The 16,133-nt window shown below is 40.5% G+C and overlaps 1 protein-coding gene across 1 annotated transcript in view; it reads left to right on the forward strand.

Moving 5' to 3' along the window:
- The first annotated feature begins 4,665 nt into the window (after positions 1 to 4,665).
- Positions 4,666 to 16,133, forward strand: part of ST8SIA4 (ST8 alpha-N-acetyl-neuraminide alpha-2,8-sialyltransferase 4) — a 43,899-nt gene continuing 32,431 nt past the window's right edge. Inside the window, exons 1-3 of the mRNA XM_008492251.2 lie at positions 4,666 to 5,135; positions 8,726 to 8,857; positions 14,733 to 14,990. Coding sequence (XP_008490473.1) covers positions 5,023 to 5,135; positions 8,726 to 8,857; positions 14,733 to 14,990 — 503 coding nt within the window. The 5' untranslated portion in view covers positions 4,666 to 5,022. The remainder of the gene's footprint in view (positions 5,136 to 8,725; positions 8,858 to 14,732; positions 14,991 to 16,133) is intronic.

Here is a 16,133-nt window from a genome sequence, read left to right on the forward strand (position 1 = left end):
ATGCTGGCTGGGCCTGATACCCTGGCTGTCCTGCACTTGCCATGTGAGCACATTCAAGATGAACCTCTACATAATTCTTCCTGGCACCAAGGTGAGGTTGCCAGGCCTATGGTTCCCCAGATCTTCCTTCCAACCCTCTTTTAGAGAGGAGTCACACTGGCAAGCTTCTAGTCATCTGAGATCTTCCTTGTCAAATGATGGAGAGAGGCTTGGCAAGCTTCTCTGCCATCTCCCTCAGTACTCTCCATTGTACCCCATCCAACCCCATAAACTGCCATAGCAATTCATTAACTGCTTCCTCCTTGATTATGGGAGGGGGTCTGTTCTGCTCTCCATCCTTATCTTCCAGCTCAGGGTGCTGAATATCCTGGAGGTAGCTGGTCTGACTATTAAACACAGAGGCAAAGAAGGTATTAAGTATCTCAGCCTTTTCCCCATCCTTGATTGCAATGTTCCTCTCCACATTCAATCAGTGATGGATATTCTCACTGGTTCTCTTTCTATTCTAATGCTTGTAAAATTTATTACTTAGAGGGATCCCAGTACATGTACTGAGATGCTTGCCCCTTTTTCAAAAGGTGGTAAACTCTCCTTTTTTCCTGAGCCCCAGCAAAAGCTCCCTGTTTAGCCAGGTCAGTCATCTTCATCACCATTTTGTCTCACTGTGCATAAGACAGCCCACTCCCATGCCTTTACTATTTCTTTCTTGAAGAGTGTACAGCCTTCCTGGACACTGTCCTTCAAGGGCTGCCTCCCAAGGGACACTCTTAGACAATACCCTGAAGAGGAAGAAGTCTGTCTTTCCAGAAGTCATGGTGGTGGTGTTGCTGACCTCCTCTTTACTTCAGCAAAGACCAAACAACCATTTCATGGTTAAGCCCAAGATGGCCTCCGACCACCGTATCTCCCATCAGTCCTTCCCTATCTGTGAACAGGAGATCTAGTGAGGTGCCTCCCCTGGTAGGCTCACTTACCAGCTGTGTCAGGAAGTTATCTTCCATACACTAGAGGAACCTCCTAGCCTGTATTATATTTCCAGCAGTAGGTTGAAATCCCTGATCAGAACAAGGGCTAGTGAATGTGAGGCCTCTGCCAGATGCTTGCAGAATGCCTCATCATCTCTGCCTCATCATCCTTGTTGGGTGGTTTATAACAGACACCTAACCAGATATCTGCCTTATTCACCCTCCCCCTCATTCTTAAACACTCAACTTACCATAACAATCACCAATGTCTATACAAACAAGACACTCCCTAATATATAGAAGCCATGCCACCCCTCCTCCTTCCTTGTCTATCTTTTCTGCAGAGCTTATAGCCATCCATTGCAGCATTCCAGTCATGAAAGTCATCCTACAACATTTCTGTGATGGCAACTATTGTAGCTGTCCTGCCACACAATGGCTTCCAGCTCCTCCTGTTTGTTGCACATGCTGCTTGCATTGATGTAAATGCACTTAAGCTGGGCTATTGATTTCACCCATTCATTGCCATGACACACCTAGGCTCATCTCTAATGGGCCTGGTTTTAACCCCCTTTCATTTTCAAACCTATTCTAAAGCCCCCTCAATGAGCCCCACTGACTCCTGGCCATCGTGGCAATCTCATCACCTGCATGACCAGTAATGGGTAGTAATCTGAGGCTTGTACCAGATTCTCTGAAAGTTATGATATAGGAATCAGACAGCTCTACTTACTGTAAATTGAGCAGAGCTACATTAAAATTAGTTAGAAGGGACCAAAACAAGTTACCCCATCCAACCTTTCACCTTGAGTTAAGAATCCAGAGATCTGCGTAAGCTGGTCCTGAAGACACTAAAGACATTAATGGAAATGATACAGCTTCCCCAGGGAATTTTTTATATTGCTTCTGTGTTCTGAGAGAAAACAAGGACAGAATTAACTCAGAAGATATTTCTGGGCTCACACACAACATGAAATACTGTTAATGCAAAACATGACCTCATATGGTTATGCATTTTAAAAAAAGGAAAATGTTTCTAGTTTCTACCTACTTTCTTCAGCATGAAATGTCACCTTTCAAGAAATCTTTGACTTAGGAACTAATTAGCACTCTGAAATATGATGAACTGTTTAAATGCATGATTATTTGTATAAATCACATTTTTGCTCCTCCAGTAGTCTTCATGAAAGAAATTTTACTATAATCTCTAGCTGCCATGAAACTGGATTTATTGATCCTATCTCTGGGTTTACAGAGCTAAACCATTCCTTTAATCATAAAAATAAATAATAGTATTTGATATAAACACTTTTCATTATTTAACTATAATGAGATCTTATGAGAAAAATGAAATAATTTCAAGGCATAATTTAGCTAGCTTGTTAAAGTTATGAAATGCTGTTGATGATACAGTGAAGATAATTAAAGAAATTGGTGAAGTACTAGATATGAATGTTTAAATTTACCAACTCACTTTGTCATAATAAATTTTGTCATTGCAAATTAAATGTACCACCTGACTCAATTATGGTACATATATATATATGCTATATACCTCTAAACTATGCGCATCTTCCTGTTAAGTCCTTGAGTACATCAGAATTTGAGAGAATAAGAGTATATTGGCAGGGAAACCTGTTCAGAACATCTATGAGAGGGGTCTTCCTCACTGTAGTCACAGAGGTAAGGCTATTTGTGAAACATAAATCAGGACTGATTTGAGAGCAGGTTGGGAACTTGCCCTAGATCAATGTCTAAGCAACTGCTGTGACTCTGGGACCCTGCTACACAGATAACCACAGAGTTTAGAACAGCATGTTCAGAAGATGAAGACAGTGAATTACTGTAGAATCAGATTGATGCTACAGTGGAGATGCCAACAGCAAAATTTTTCAAGAACAGAATAGATAGTATGGGTCAGCTACAGGAGTGATACCAAGGCTGCTGGGCACATCATAGACAACCCACCAGTATTGCTGGTGGTATTTAAAACCACACAGACATAAAAAACCTCAAAAGTTTCTACTTGAGTGGATGAGATTGTAGTCACCTTTTTTGAACCATCCAGGTGGTGGAGGTCAGCTTCAGTCACACTGGTTGCAAACATAGTGAGTACAGAGAGAAAACAGGACTGCAGAGCGAGGCACCTCATGGCACCCATCACCATCAGTCCTCCAGTCTTTCAATGCAAGCAGAGGTTTTTTGCATGGGGTGAGGATTACTCTGTATGAAGCAGCAGGGGAGCTCGGTTCTAAGCCTCATGGGGAATCAAATGCAGCTGAAGGTAGGGAACTGAATGTGTCCTGGCATAAAACCAAAAGCCGCTGTGGCTAACTGGTACTGTAAGCTGCTGTTGGTACTTGCAGGTGAAACTGAGTAAAACCACTACTGAAGGTGGATGAATTTGGGATCTGCTGTTGCTAGTATCAGTTGCTAATGAGCTTATGTAAAAATAAACTAATATGCAAGAATAAGGTTATACACTGAATCCACTTTTTTTTCTTTCTTTTTTTTTTTTTTTTTTTTTTTTTTCTCTTCTATAAAACTCTGGCATGAATTATACCAAAGGAAACCTGAAGTTCACTCTCATAGATAGAAAGTTTTTTCTCCTTTTGCTGCTTATGCTATTTAGAGATCACTCTCTGAGACTAAGTTATGAGAGCCACAGCAGAGAGGAGCAGAAAAACACAGCTCAGTCTGGCTTGTGTAGAAGGAAATTGTGACGTTTCCTTTCTGTTACAACAGTCCTATTGAAAAAAACTGATTTTTAGAACATAGCAACTGTTAGCTGTTCTGACATTGTCAAGGAATTCTCTAAAATTTATTCACTTTATAAGGCACGAGACAATACTCTCTCAGGGAATGAGTGATGGTGGTGGTGTTGTGTTGAAGCCTGCTCTGCAACTGCAAACTTAATGTTGTGAGCAGATCCTGTCACAGGGAATAAGGGAAGTCCAAGGCAGCCCAGTTACTTCAAAGAGGGTGGAATAATATTGAGAACAAGTTCAAATAGCTTGATTGTTTTTCCATGTAGTGTTACGCGTTTTAAGGAGTTCTGATGCTTTGCAGTTTGTTTCGGTTTTGTTTGTTTGTTTGTTTTTGTTTTTCTGAAGGGCGTTGTAGGGTGGATGGGGCGTGTGCATTTCAGTGAAGTTGCTCCAGGACAGTAACGCCCATCTTCAGAACATGTCTCAAGGAAGAGGACGCCGGGTAGCAGGGGATGGGCAGTGAAATTCCACTCTTGCCCGTTCCAAGCTCCAGCCTCTCATCGGGGAAGATAAGGAAAAAACAATAAAAAAATAACAAAACCCTTCTCCTTCTCAAAAAAAGGAAGTGTCCTTTCTTTTCAGCGGCACAGAGCAAGAAGTTGTTTGCTCAAACTTTCTGAAACCCAACAGGCGACGGGGTAAAACGTGCTACAGGGAAGCAAGGCGCTCCCCTTCAAACACAGCTGAACTCCAAACCCCTCCAGCCAGAGGGCGCGTCCCGTGCACTTCATCCCGCGAAGCGCACCTTTCGCACCTTTCACACCTTCCGCACCCTCGCACCCCTCCACCCCAGGAGCCCTCAGACCACACCGCCAACTGCTCGCAGCCACTTCCCGGCGCTGGCTCCTGGTGCCCGCCCCCGCGTAGCCCCCATTGGCCGCACTCTACCCGCTACCGCCCCGCAGAGGGGAGGGAGGAGCCAGCGTCGCCCCCGGCGCTGTCGCCGATGTGGTCGCCGCGGGGCTGGACCGGAGGAAGAGTGGGGTCGGGAGGGAGAGTAGCGCGGCTCGGCGGCAGCCCCGCCGAAAAGGCAGAGCCGCTGCCTGCGAGCCCGGCTTCTGGGTAGGGAGGGACAGGGTGAAAGAAAAACTAAACTCCAACAACGCCCAACGGCTGCGACCAGTTTTGGTTTTTTGTTTTGTTTTGGTGGTTTCCCACTTAATTATTTTTGGAAAAAAACCCACAGAAATCCTGTGTTTTTGGCAATTTCTGCCACGGGGGGAATTGTTTTTCGCACACCCCTGACAAACAAAGGAAAAGGGGGAGGGGGACTGCGTTTCGCAGAAGACATGCGTTCAGTCAGGAAGAGGTGGACTGTGTGCACGATAAGTCTCCTCCTCATCTTTTATAAGACGAAAGAAATAGCTCGGACCGCGGAGCGTCAGGAGGCACCACTCACCGGGTAATTGCAGAGCGTCGCGCCGGGAGGGCTCTCCGAAGGAGTAGCGGGGCCATGTCTCTCCCCGCGGCCCTCCCCGGATCTTCGGGTCACTCGACGCGCTCCGGACCGTGATCTGCAGCCATGCGGTGCCATTGCCATTGCTGGTCGGCACAGGGAAAGGGGGAGGGCGTGTGCGGGGCGGTGATACCGCTGCGGGATGGTTTACAGGGGAGATTGGCTGGCGGATCTCAGCGGCTGCTGGCTGCCGGGCGAGGAGTACGGGGACAGGTGGGAGGTTGCCAAGTGGCTGTGTTGCTGCTGGTGATGCTCCCCCCAGCCCCGCTAATAGGGCACTCCAGGGAAGTTCACCTGGCCGCGGCTGTTGCACGAGGACCGGTGTGGCTGGTGGTCGTGGTCGGCTCTGGAGAGAGTTGTGCCTCGTTACCTGCTTTGGGAACCCTTCAGAAGCGAGCGTGCCGCTATGTGCGGTTGCTAGCAGTAGTACTTAGTGACCCCATCCTCCGCCCGTGAAGTTTGCCTGGGAGCTATGCTTAACTTCACTGCTCGTCGGGGATGCTAGCTCTGAGTGTGAGGGACATCACTTTAAACTCCCGAGGCTCTTCCTCTGCAAACTCTCGTCCCTCTCCTACCTGTATTCGGTTGAACATAAAAGACAAAAATTCCTTTGCCAGTTTTCTGCTTGCACTTTAGTTTTCTCTTTATCTAGCACTGACTGTGTATGTGCACCCTTGTATTCCTTATTTTCGTCCCAGTTTGCAGCTATAATGGGGAGATGATGGATTTTCAACCAAGCCTGTTTCTCTTTGTAGGGGTATAATTTTTTGTTTGCACGGAGGGGATGCATTAATTTTGTGGTGGCATGGCGAAACAACCAAAGGTGGGGAAGGGGCTCAAGCTTTTTGTTTGATTGTGCAAATCGACTCAGGGAGAGGTGCATTCAAAGCAGATTTTCATCGTTTGGTGTGAGCCCTTGCCTTAATTTGAGGAGAAGACATAAGGGGATTTTAAGTGTCTGTACAGGCCTGGAGGAAGCTAAGGCAATTGCAGACTACTTATTCCTCCCTTCACCCCACAGAGTTGAAGGCAGAAAGTGCATCCCTCTTCCCCAAACTTTGCCCAGACAGGCAGGTGTGGAACCTGGGCACAGCTGGTTGGCAGTGGTCCTGGCAGCTCCCAGGAGGAGGAGGTGGCATTGCTTGTGTGTGGTATGATCCATGATGTGATGTTTGCTTCCTTTGGTTTAAATTATTTCCACAACTTGCTGGTAACATTGCTTCTTGTTCAGCTTGGGTGTAAGCCATGTGCTGCCACAATGCTGTGGTATCTTAATATTTATGAGATACTAAAAAGTTTAAAATTTGGAGGTTGTAGGTGTGCAGACAACATTTTTGTTGAGGGAGAATCAGCTTTACGGATGTATGGTTTTTAACGTGTACTCCTTCCTGTCAGACTAGAGGCAGCTGCTAAAATGATTCAGAAATTAGTCACTAGGTAGAATCCATATATAGGCAAAATTTGTTTCACAGTTGTTTACACAATGAAGTATTTTCTGGAGTAAATTTAGCTTTTTATGTGTTACTTTATTTGATATTACCTTAAGTGAAAATCAAATAAGCACCAATAAAAGGGAGAGAGGCATGTAAGTGAACACCTTTTTCTTGATAGCAGAATTTTAACAAAGTGCATAGGAACAACATTGTTTTGCTGTACAATCTGTATAACTCACTGCAGTTGCAAATTTTTAGTATGGAAGACAACCACATCTCAAGTGCCATGGTGCTTTAGGCGTTGGCAACACCTCTGTAAAATGTTTATTGGATAACATTTAACTCAGCATAAACTAAAAACACCTCTGGGTACTTTCAGACTGAGTACTTCACCTGGATGTATTTATGTAGTTTTCCTTAACATAAATACACTCTGCATCTAGAAAATATATGTGGAAAAATACATGTACTAAATATATGTTCAATCAGTATGGAAAGTTTTTAAGGAGTGAAGTATTTTAAAATGGCAAAAATTATTAATTACTTTCTGGTTATTAAATGTTAGGACCTCTGCAGCATCCTCCCATGGTCTAAAGCTAGTGTGGTTTGGATAATTTACATACAGATCTTGTACCTATACAATCGCGTTAAATAGTTTTTTCAGTAGATGGCACTCTTACCTGTGAGTCAGTGCAGTGTCAGTGCTGCAGAATAGTGGTGTAGAGGGAATCTGGGAAGGTGAACATTAAAATTAATCAGTGTTTTTGATGAAGTGTATAATAAGGGTATATTAATTAAAGGGGCTTTTGCAATCTTAGAACTTTCAACAAATGACTACACATTACCAGTTTTGGTACTTTAGCTTAATTCATGTCCCATTACAGGATAGTTTGTGTTTAGTCTGCTGTATAGCTTACCAGGTATTAATACTTTATGTATATATACACCACAGTGATATTGCTGTAGCTCCTAAGGGCCAGGATACAGTTGTTTTAAGAACTTACAGCCCCAGGAAAGTAAGAGTCAGTGGTTCCCTAGAGAGCTTACAGTCACACATCTTCCCATTTTGTAGGTTGAGTGGCTGGTGGGTAAAAGTTCTTCTTGCAGTCTAAGTGAAGTAACTGATACTGGCAGTATTTGAGAGCATGAAACTTCTGTTTATCACTATTACATTAACTCAGGAGTATTACAGTAGTCCTCAGTATCATATTATTCTTGAGATACAATACATTCTACGTGGTTGAATATTATATACAACAACTTTGATATAATTCTGGTTAACAGCTGCATTTGAACTCCACTGAAAGTTGCTGGGGCACCTAAATGAAAGCAGTGTGGAAGACAATGGAAATATATGGAGATAAAAACAGATTTCAGAACTAATACCTAAAGCTGTGCCTCTACTATTTCACATCTGTGATACCCTGTTAGCTAATATCATAGCAACTGGCTTGATACTTCGTTGGATACTTGTTGGTCATCACCCACAGCTGACTACTTTTTTTAAGGTTGCTTTATAGAAATCTATGAGTATGACAAGATGGATGGAGAAGATAAGACACCTGGTGTTGTTTGAATGTGTGGAAGGTTCCATGAAATCTTGGGAAATATTGTGGTTTGTGTGCTGTTAAACTCTAATTTCATGCATGAAAGTGTTTTAGTATCAATAGGAGGCAAAGCAAGTCTATTAGGTCATTGTTGTAGAACATAAGTGGTTGCTGATGTAAGGCTAGAAAGTAAACACTTGATTCTTAATACTGGAAGTTTGTAAAGTAGAAGTGTAGACTGTGCCTAACAAACATTCTGAAGTTTAGTCTACGTTCAGAATTTGGAGTTTATTGTAATTTTTGTTATGTCTGTTTCATTCCAAATACAAACCTATTTAATATCTTAAATTGTGTATTCAAGTATTAGATGTAGGAGTCCCATAGATTTCTCAAAGGTACATTTTATCTGACTTAGCAAGCAGAGTGAGTCTTAAGGGGAAATGATTGCTTCTTATTGTTGTGAATAAAAGGAAATATCACTGGTGTTTGTGACATAAGTTACTTAAAACTGGAGTTACTCTTGAAGTAATTATTTTTTTCTCATATTGAATTGCAGAGATGGTGAACTGAGTTTGAGTAGATCACTGATCAATAGCTCTGATAAGATAATTCAAAAGGGTGGCTCCTCAATCTTCCAGCATGCTGCAGAAGGTTGGAAAATCAATTCTTCTTTGGTATTGGAAATAAGGTGAGTGTCTTCATTAAAAAGTGCTTGGTTTCATATTACCTATAATTCTTTTCATTTCATACTGACAAAAATTCTTCTGGTCTGAAAAACAGTCACTTGATTTAGGGTTGCAGGTGGATATTTTATGCCTATACATACTCAGGGTGCGGTCTTAAATGCAAATAAATAACTTTAGGCTCCAAAATCAAGTCATAGAATCATAGAATTTTCAGGGTTGGAAGGGACCTCATCTGGTTCCAACCCCCTGCCAACAACCCTGCCCCCTGGCACTTTACCTCTTTTTTCCATGTTATAGCAGTAAGAAGCACCTCACGGTAAATAATTTTTATGCTTGAGGACTTACGAGGACTAACTTCAAATGTGTCTAGCAATATCTGAGAGTATGCTCAAGGTTAAAGTAACTGTTCAGCCCTCAAAAGTACATGAATTGTGTAGAACCATGAAGAGGATTCATGCTCTTATTGTGTTTATGCCCACAGTGGTGGCCTTGTTCTGTGAGGATAACCACAGCAAAAAATAGAGATCTAAAAAAAAAAAAAAATCTACTACCTTTTGTAGAATTTGATAGTAGTTTTGCTTTTTGTGAGGACTGTTAATCAATAGTCTGTCTGGATGTAGTTAGGTGGCAGCTGGAATATTATGCTTTGCTAATTGCATTGTTGATCCTAGGTATCATCTCTGGTCATCTTGGATTTTGTGCAGGTTACTGACTGATCTATTAGCTTGAAAGATCCTATGAATTCTTGGCAAGACAGGGCTCAGATAGGACCCCATCTCCAATGAGTGGAGAAGGTCCTCTATCAGGACTCCAGTGGAGGATGAAAGTCTTTCACTGGATTTCTGGTATCACAAGATGCTCTCTGGAACCTTATAACCAGAAAAGGCAATCTATGGAATGTGGCAGCACTTGGGGAAGAGCAGTAGCCCTTTGGATATTTTAAGCATACTTTAGAAGAAAGAGCTAAACTTTCTGTGATTGAAGTGGGAATTATAGGTATTATTAATTACTTGAGACTGTAGCAAACATGCTGTTTTGCCAGTCATGACGGCTCTGGTGGTTAGATTGATTTTTCCAACTGATGTTACCTTCTGATTGCTTACAACTTTGAAGAGTAGTTGGTAATTCCTATGCCTTAGAGAGTGTTTTGTGTCTCAAGTCCTTACTGCTCTCTGTAGCGATGTGAAGGGTTTCCAGTTACGCACACTGGAGATTTCAGTTGTATTAAAGGCCATCTTTCTAAAAGGAGAGATGTTGCTGAGGTCATACAATCCTATCTGGAAAAGTCTTCCATGCAGGACTGGTGCCAGAATATCTGTGACCCGTGTGAAAGTAACTACAGTCTGACATCTCAGTGTATGTGTAATTATAATTTATCTTTCAAGTTAATATGGAACAGCTGTGGTGAGTCTCTGAAGTGCAAAGCAGTAAATACACAACTCTCAGTAGAGCAGTACAGTTGCTCTAAAACTTTTGAACGGCAATTTGGGGCCAGTTTTGCTGTTTCCTTTAGGACTTCTGTCTCAAGATGTGCAAACTGGAGCTCTCTAGTCTGGTTTAGTCATAATAAACCCTAAGTCATAATAAACCTTACTTTTGTCTCTTTAGACATTTACCTGAACTGAAAAGTAAGCGTTCACTGTCAGTTGAAGTGATTAAGTCCTTTGACTCCTTTCTTTGAGTCTAACTTGCTTAAATTAATGAGAAGCTGAGAAAAATGGCTTGCCTTCGTACAGTAAGCAGTAGTTAAGTCACATTGTATTTAAAAGCCCTTTTCTTTTTGTATGCCTGGTGCTTGGTCAGTATGTGATTCAGGAACTGAAATGACCTTTCTGGTCAAGGGAGAGAGGGATGTCCTGAAGGGCACAAGAATGGCCAGGATGGAGGCAGAGCCAGACAAGAGCTTTCCCATAGCACTACACTGTTGTTTGTGTGGTCTTTAACTGCTGGGAAGTGCCAGGAACCTTTCCATGGTTATTTGCAGTTAGTTTTTTGTTGGTTTTTTTTTTTTTAAGAAATCCAAATCCTAGGAGAATGTTCATAATTAATTAGATAGAAGAAAGTGATATCATAAAATTCAGTTGTGGAAAGAACTGTCTTATACTTGTTTTTAAGTTTTACGAGGCAGGTATTCTTTATTATGGTGCCGGATGCATTGGGGATAGCCCTAATTTAATGTGCATGTCCTGCAGCTATTGATACCTGAATTGTATAGTACAAAAGCACACATACTCATTACATTACTCAGAAAAGACAGAATTGTGCAGACTAGTTCCTATAAATCATTTACTCATTCTCCTTCATTGCTGTTTTGAACTGGTGGTCTTCAGGGGTCCCTGGTGGTTGTCAGTGGTCTCATACTTGTGTCCTTTAATTGAACTCAAGTTACTTCTTTACTATGTATGGTAATGGGATACATGCTGATTAAGCAGCTCTGTGAATATTTACAGACCACATCACTCTTTACATTGCAGAAGCAGCTGTTTCTTTTGTTACCAGGATGTGGTAAAGATTTACGCCTAAGGCTTGTTTATTTGTGTCTAGCAAGCATCAGCTCAGGACCAGTATCCTCTATCTTAAGACTCATTTATAATCTGAAAGTTCAGCTTTTTTGTATTTAGTTTGTTATCAAAAGTGAATGAGAATTTCCACTAACTCCAGTGGGGTCAGAGTCTCTTGGGGGTGAGAAGTCACTAGACATTTACTACTTACATATCAAAAGCATTTAATGTATTTTGGTTGTCTCATGAAGAAAAAGAAAGGGGGGGAAAAAGGAGCAAATGGGTAAAAAAAAATCTAAAATTGGTGTATTAAATCTAAGAGATATCTGAAGTCAGCATTTAAACTAGTTACTGTCAAAGTAGTCAAGAGAGTATTTTAAAATTGAAATATTTATGGTGAGATGCCTTACAAATCAAATTAAGAAAATTTGGATATAAATAAACACTTGTCTTTCAGTAATAAAAAGCTCTAGAAAAATAAAATCCCTAATCTTTTATTTGATTGCATGTGACAAAAACCTCTCTGTGCACAAAGTGCACATTCAGAAACATAAAGCTTAACTGCTAGAATTGTGGTTATATGTCCTGAACTGATCTGAATTTGTTAGAAATCTGCTTGTGATCACTTTGAGTTGTGAGTTACAGTTTATATCTATATATTATAGGCATCTCTTTCTGGGTGTCAAAGAAAAATGTTAGGTTAAGTGTGGATTCTGCCACCCTATTTCTGGGAGTCTTGTAAACATGTTGCAAACAGCTGCTTAGCTTCAGGGGAGAACAAGCCACATCTGCCTCACCTGACCATTAAGGGCTCAGAACACACCCCACATAGTTTTATTTATCAAAATGATACTTGAAGACTACCTCAAATAAGAGAGTGTCTTTACACACTTAGTTTAAGGTTGCAGAATGCCTTTTCTTGAAGGTTTACTAAAAATCATGCTTGTTTTTTACTTCCTGTAATTGAACTTACTTTTGCATTTTATATGCAGCAGGATGTAGTTTAGCACTTACTTTAAACTATTTTGTCATGTCTGTTTAATCAGAATAACCTTGTGCTATTTTCAGTGCTCTTTGTGGGAAAGAACAGAGATTTAACAAGTTCTTATTATTAACCACCACCAAGACTGACTGAGGCACTCATGTATGTACTTTCAGTTTTTGTCAAATACCCTAGTAAATTTTTTTTCTCTTACCAATTGCATGAAAATGGGAAGTGATACTGTCCCCATGGCACAGATGAGTCAGTAGCACAGAGGAACTTAAAAGTATGAATATGTGCCTTCTTAATCATACTTCTTTGGGTATTAAAAAAATATCTGGATATAGTCAGATGAATCATTTAATTTTTTTTCATGTTAGCATTATTAGACATCTTTGTTATACAAGGATTCTTGTATGTACTGTAGTACCTGTGCATACATTTAAATGAATGTGATACCAACAACTTCAGATAAGAAAATGTTTTTAGATATGTGATTATTATTATGATGCCTTTACTTTTGCCCATGTCATAATTTTGTTGAATAATAAATTTGTGGGACATTTTGGAAATCTCATCAGAGGGATTGATGAGTCTAATCTAGGTCCACTTCAAACCCTGTGGTGGACTTCTATGAGCCTTTGGAAGCACATAGATTGATAAATAATCTTTGACTGTAACCTAATTAATAACAGAAGCCAGGGCCCTTTTATTTTTTGGCACTGTTTGCATAACTTCACTGCCTTCCTGTTATGTTTTAAAATGATGCAGTGTTTATGCAAAAAATGTTGCTACTTGTTTCCTAAATTTCCTCACTTGTAGCCAGTTGCAGACATACTCATCCCTTGAGAGGCAGTGGCCCAAGAGCTGGCTGGTGAGCATGATGTTCCTGTAATTAATTCCTTTGCACTTGGAGGGGATTATTTCCCCTTTTATATCTCTTGGTGGGTGTTGCAAACGTTAGAGTGGCATCTCTAGTAATCTTTTCCTGTTTTGATCTGCTCTAAGGAAGTTCTGGTCTAAAAACTTACTGCATAAAAATAGTGTTCCCTTACACAACAGAATGTCTGGTCTGTTCTAAATTGTACTTTACCTGATGACAATAATGGAAAATACGAAGGTATTGCTTTTCTTCATGTCTTGTTAGAATTGCAGAGGCAAAACTTTCTGTTCAAATTAATACTCAGTGAACACCCTGCCCCATCTCTGCACTCCCCACCCATTCCGTAAGTGTATTATACCAAAGTATATGCTTAAGTTCAGATGTGATCCTTATGCCTCTTCACAAACACACATGCTTTGCAAAGAAGGGATAGATGCAAGTTTGCAAGCTTAGCTCTTCTCAATCCTGAGCTACCAATGGCTCTGATTTTAAGTCCTTCCTAGGATGACTGTGTACTCAAAACCGCTTGCAGGTATCGGTCATTACATAACATTAAAAAGTTATTAAAAGTTTCCTTTTTGAACTTAGGTATTTGAAGTGCGTCAGTTTTTAGATCCCTGCCCTGGCCTCCAAAAGCTGGTACAGTTACCATGAGTTAAATTTTTCGGCTGACATTTAAGCAGTCATTCTTCATCTGTTACTTGTTGTGGACTGGGAGTTTACAGCTGTGTAATTACCATAGCTCACTTGACCCCTGGTAGCTTGTTAAACCCTCCTGTCTTGATCATGTATGTCTGAACCCTGATAATGGTGTAAGCAGTTAATTACAGAGAAGCAGGATAAAGGATTGGACCAAACTGATCTGAAGTGATGATGGGATGTCTTAAATGTTTCTATGAATTCAGCTAGAAGCTTTACTAGACTCTGTGCTGCAGTAGTTTAATCTAGAGTATGTTTTAAAGCTGAATTTGTTTAAATAAGTAAAAAAGACCATGGGTGTTCATATTTCAAGTTAATTAGGGTAACTTCAGTTAGCAATTTTATACTAAACTCAATTAGTTTTTTTCCTGAAATAACAGTCTATAAGAAAACATGGTTCTTCTTGAACCAAGCTGATTTGTGACTTTCTAAATCATAAATACCTCATGTATTTAACCGTTTCTATGATTGGAGTAAACGGAATAAATAAACTTATAAACTTCAAAGATTTTCATAATATGCAAAAATAGTATGCCTTGTAATTTCCAGATTTCTCATGGTCTTTCAGTGCCTTTATCCATAAGAATTTATTAAGCTCTATCACTGAAGTATTTATTTGTTATACGGTAACCAAGATTTTACCTATCTTAACTGCTCTGCTCTAACACCATCCTAGAACACTGGAAATCACCTTAGTCTGTCTGACTATTTACATGTTGTAATGCTCTGTGCAGTCTCTATTACTATTAGATAAAATATAGGTGAGCAGTGCATGTTGGGTTTTACCTGTGCATTTTTTTCTGTCAATCCAGAAAAAGTGTTCTTCGATTTTTGGATGCTGAAAGAGACATCTCAGTGGTCAAAAGCAGCTTCAAGCCAGGAGATGTAATCCATTATGTACTGGACAGGCGTCGCACCCTCAATATTTCTCGGGATTTACACAGCCTTCTCCCTGAAGTATCCCCAATGAAGAATCGACGATTTAAAAACTGTGCTGTTGTTGGGAATTCTGGCATCCTTCTGGAAAGTGGATGTGGAAAAGAGATAGATAGCCATGACTTCGTAATAAGGTGAGTTTTAATCTGCTGTTGAAGATACTGCATCCCATATTCCTTGGACTGGGAGAAATGTTTTAGTCTAAGACACAGATTTCAGACATTATCCAAAATTCATCTGAAACAGCATGCTTCAGTATGTGATTCCTTAAATTTAATTATATGCATATGTTGTTGGCAAGAAAATAGTAAGATTATTTTTACAGTAAAAATAAAGCAAGGAGAGCAGTTTGTGCTACATCTTCTTACTTTTTGTTGGTTTTATTTGAAACAAAGTAAATATTACTATGGAGGCCCTGGTAGAATAAATGCAAATATTCTTTCCAAGTATTTCCCTTTTAAAAATACGCTTTCTTAGCTCTTGTCCAATAAAGATAGTCCACTGTAAATTACCACATTATTTATGTGCAACATGAGGTAAAATTTTAGTTTGATTTTTTGATGTTGAACTAGATGGCTGCTGATTAAATAACTGGAAGTTGCACATCTAAATCCCTTCACATTGCTCTGAAAATTTATCCCTGCAGCCAGGGCAAAAATGTTGGTATGCTTCACTTTTTATTTGCTCTTCAAGCATGCACAAATACCTTGGACTTCACATATCAATATAAACAGAAAAAGAAAGAAGAATAGCTGGTCTCATTTGCCAGCCTGGTATTAGGTGGATACAGAAATGGCTGGGCAAGAGATGGGTTGTTTTGCTTATGAGGCAAAAGTTTAGTTTATTTTGAGAAGAGTGAAGGGGAAGAAAAGGGAACAGTGACAGAAACAGTCACAGAATCACTGAGTTGGAAGGGACCTCTAGAAATCGTCTAGTCCAGCATCTCTGCTAAAGCAGAATTGCCTAGAGCACATTACACAAGAGTGCATCCAGGCAGGTTTTGAATTTCTCCAGAGAAGGAGACCCCAGAACCTCCCTGGGCAGCCTGTTCCTGTGCTCTGTCACCCTCACAGTAAAGACATTTTTTCTCATGTTTAAATTGAACTTCCTGTGTTCCAGTTAGTGACCATTGCCCCCTGTTCTGTTGCTGGGAATTACTGAAAGAGTGTGGCTCCAACTTGCCCTTTAGATATACACAGACGCTGATAAAGTCACATAATTCTGTGAAACAGCAGTAAAAATTTCCTTCTGTAAATCCATATGAAATAATCAAAGAT

The sequence above is a fragment of the Calypte anna genome, chromosome Z (assembly GCF_003957555.1).
Source record: "Calypte anna isolate BGI_N300 chromosome Z, bCalAnn1_v1.p, whole genome shotgun sequence".
Lineage (NCBI taxonomy): Eukaryota > Metazoa > Chordata > Aves > Apodiformes > Trochilidae > Calypte > Calypte anna.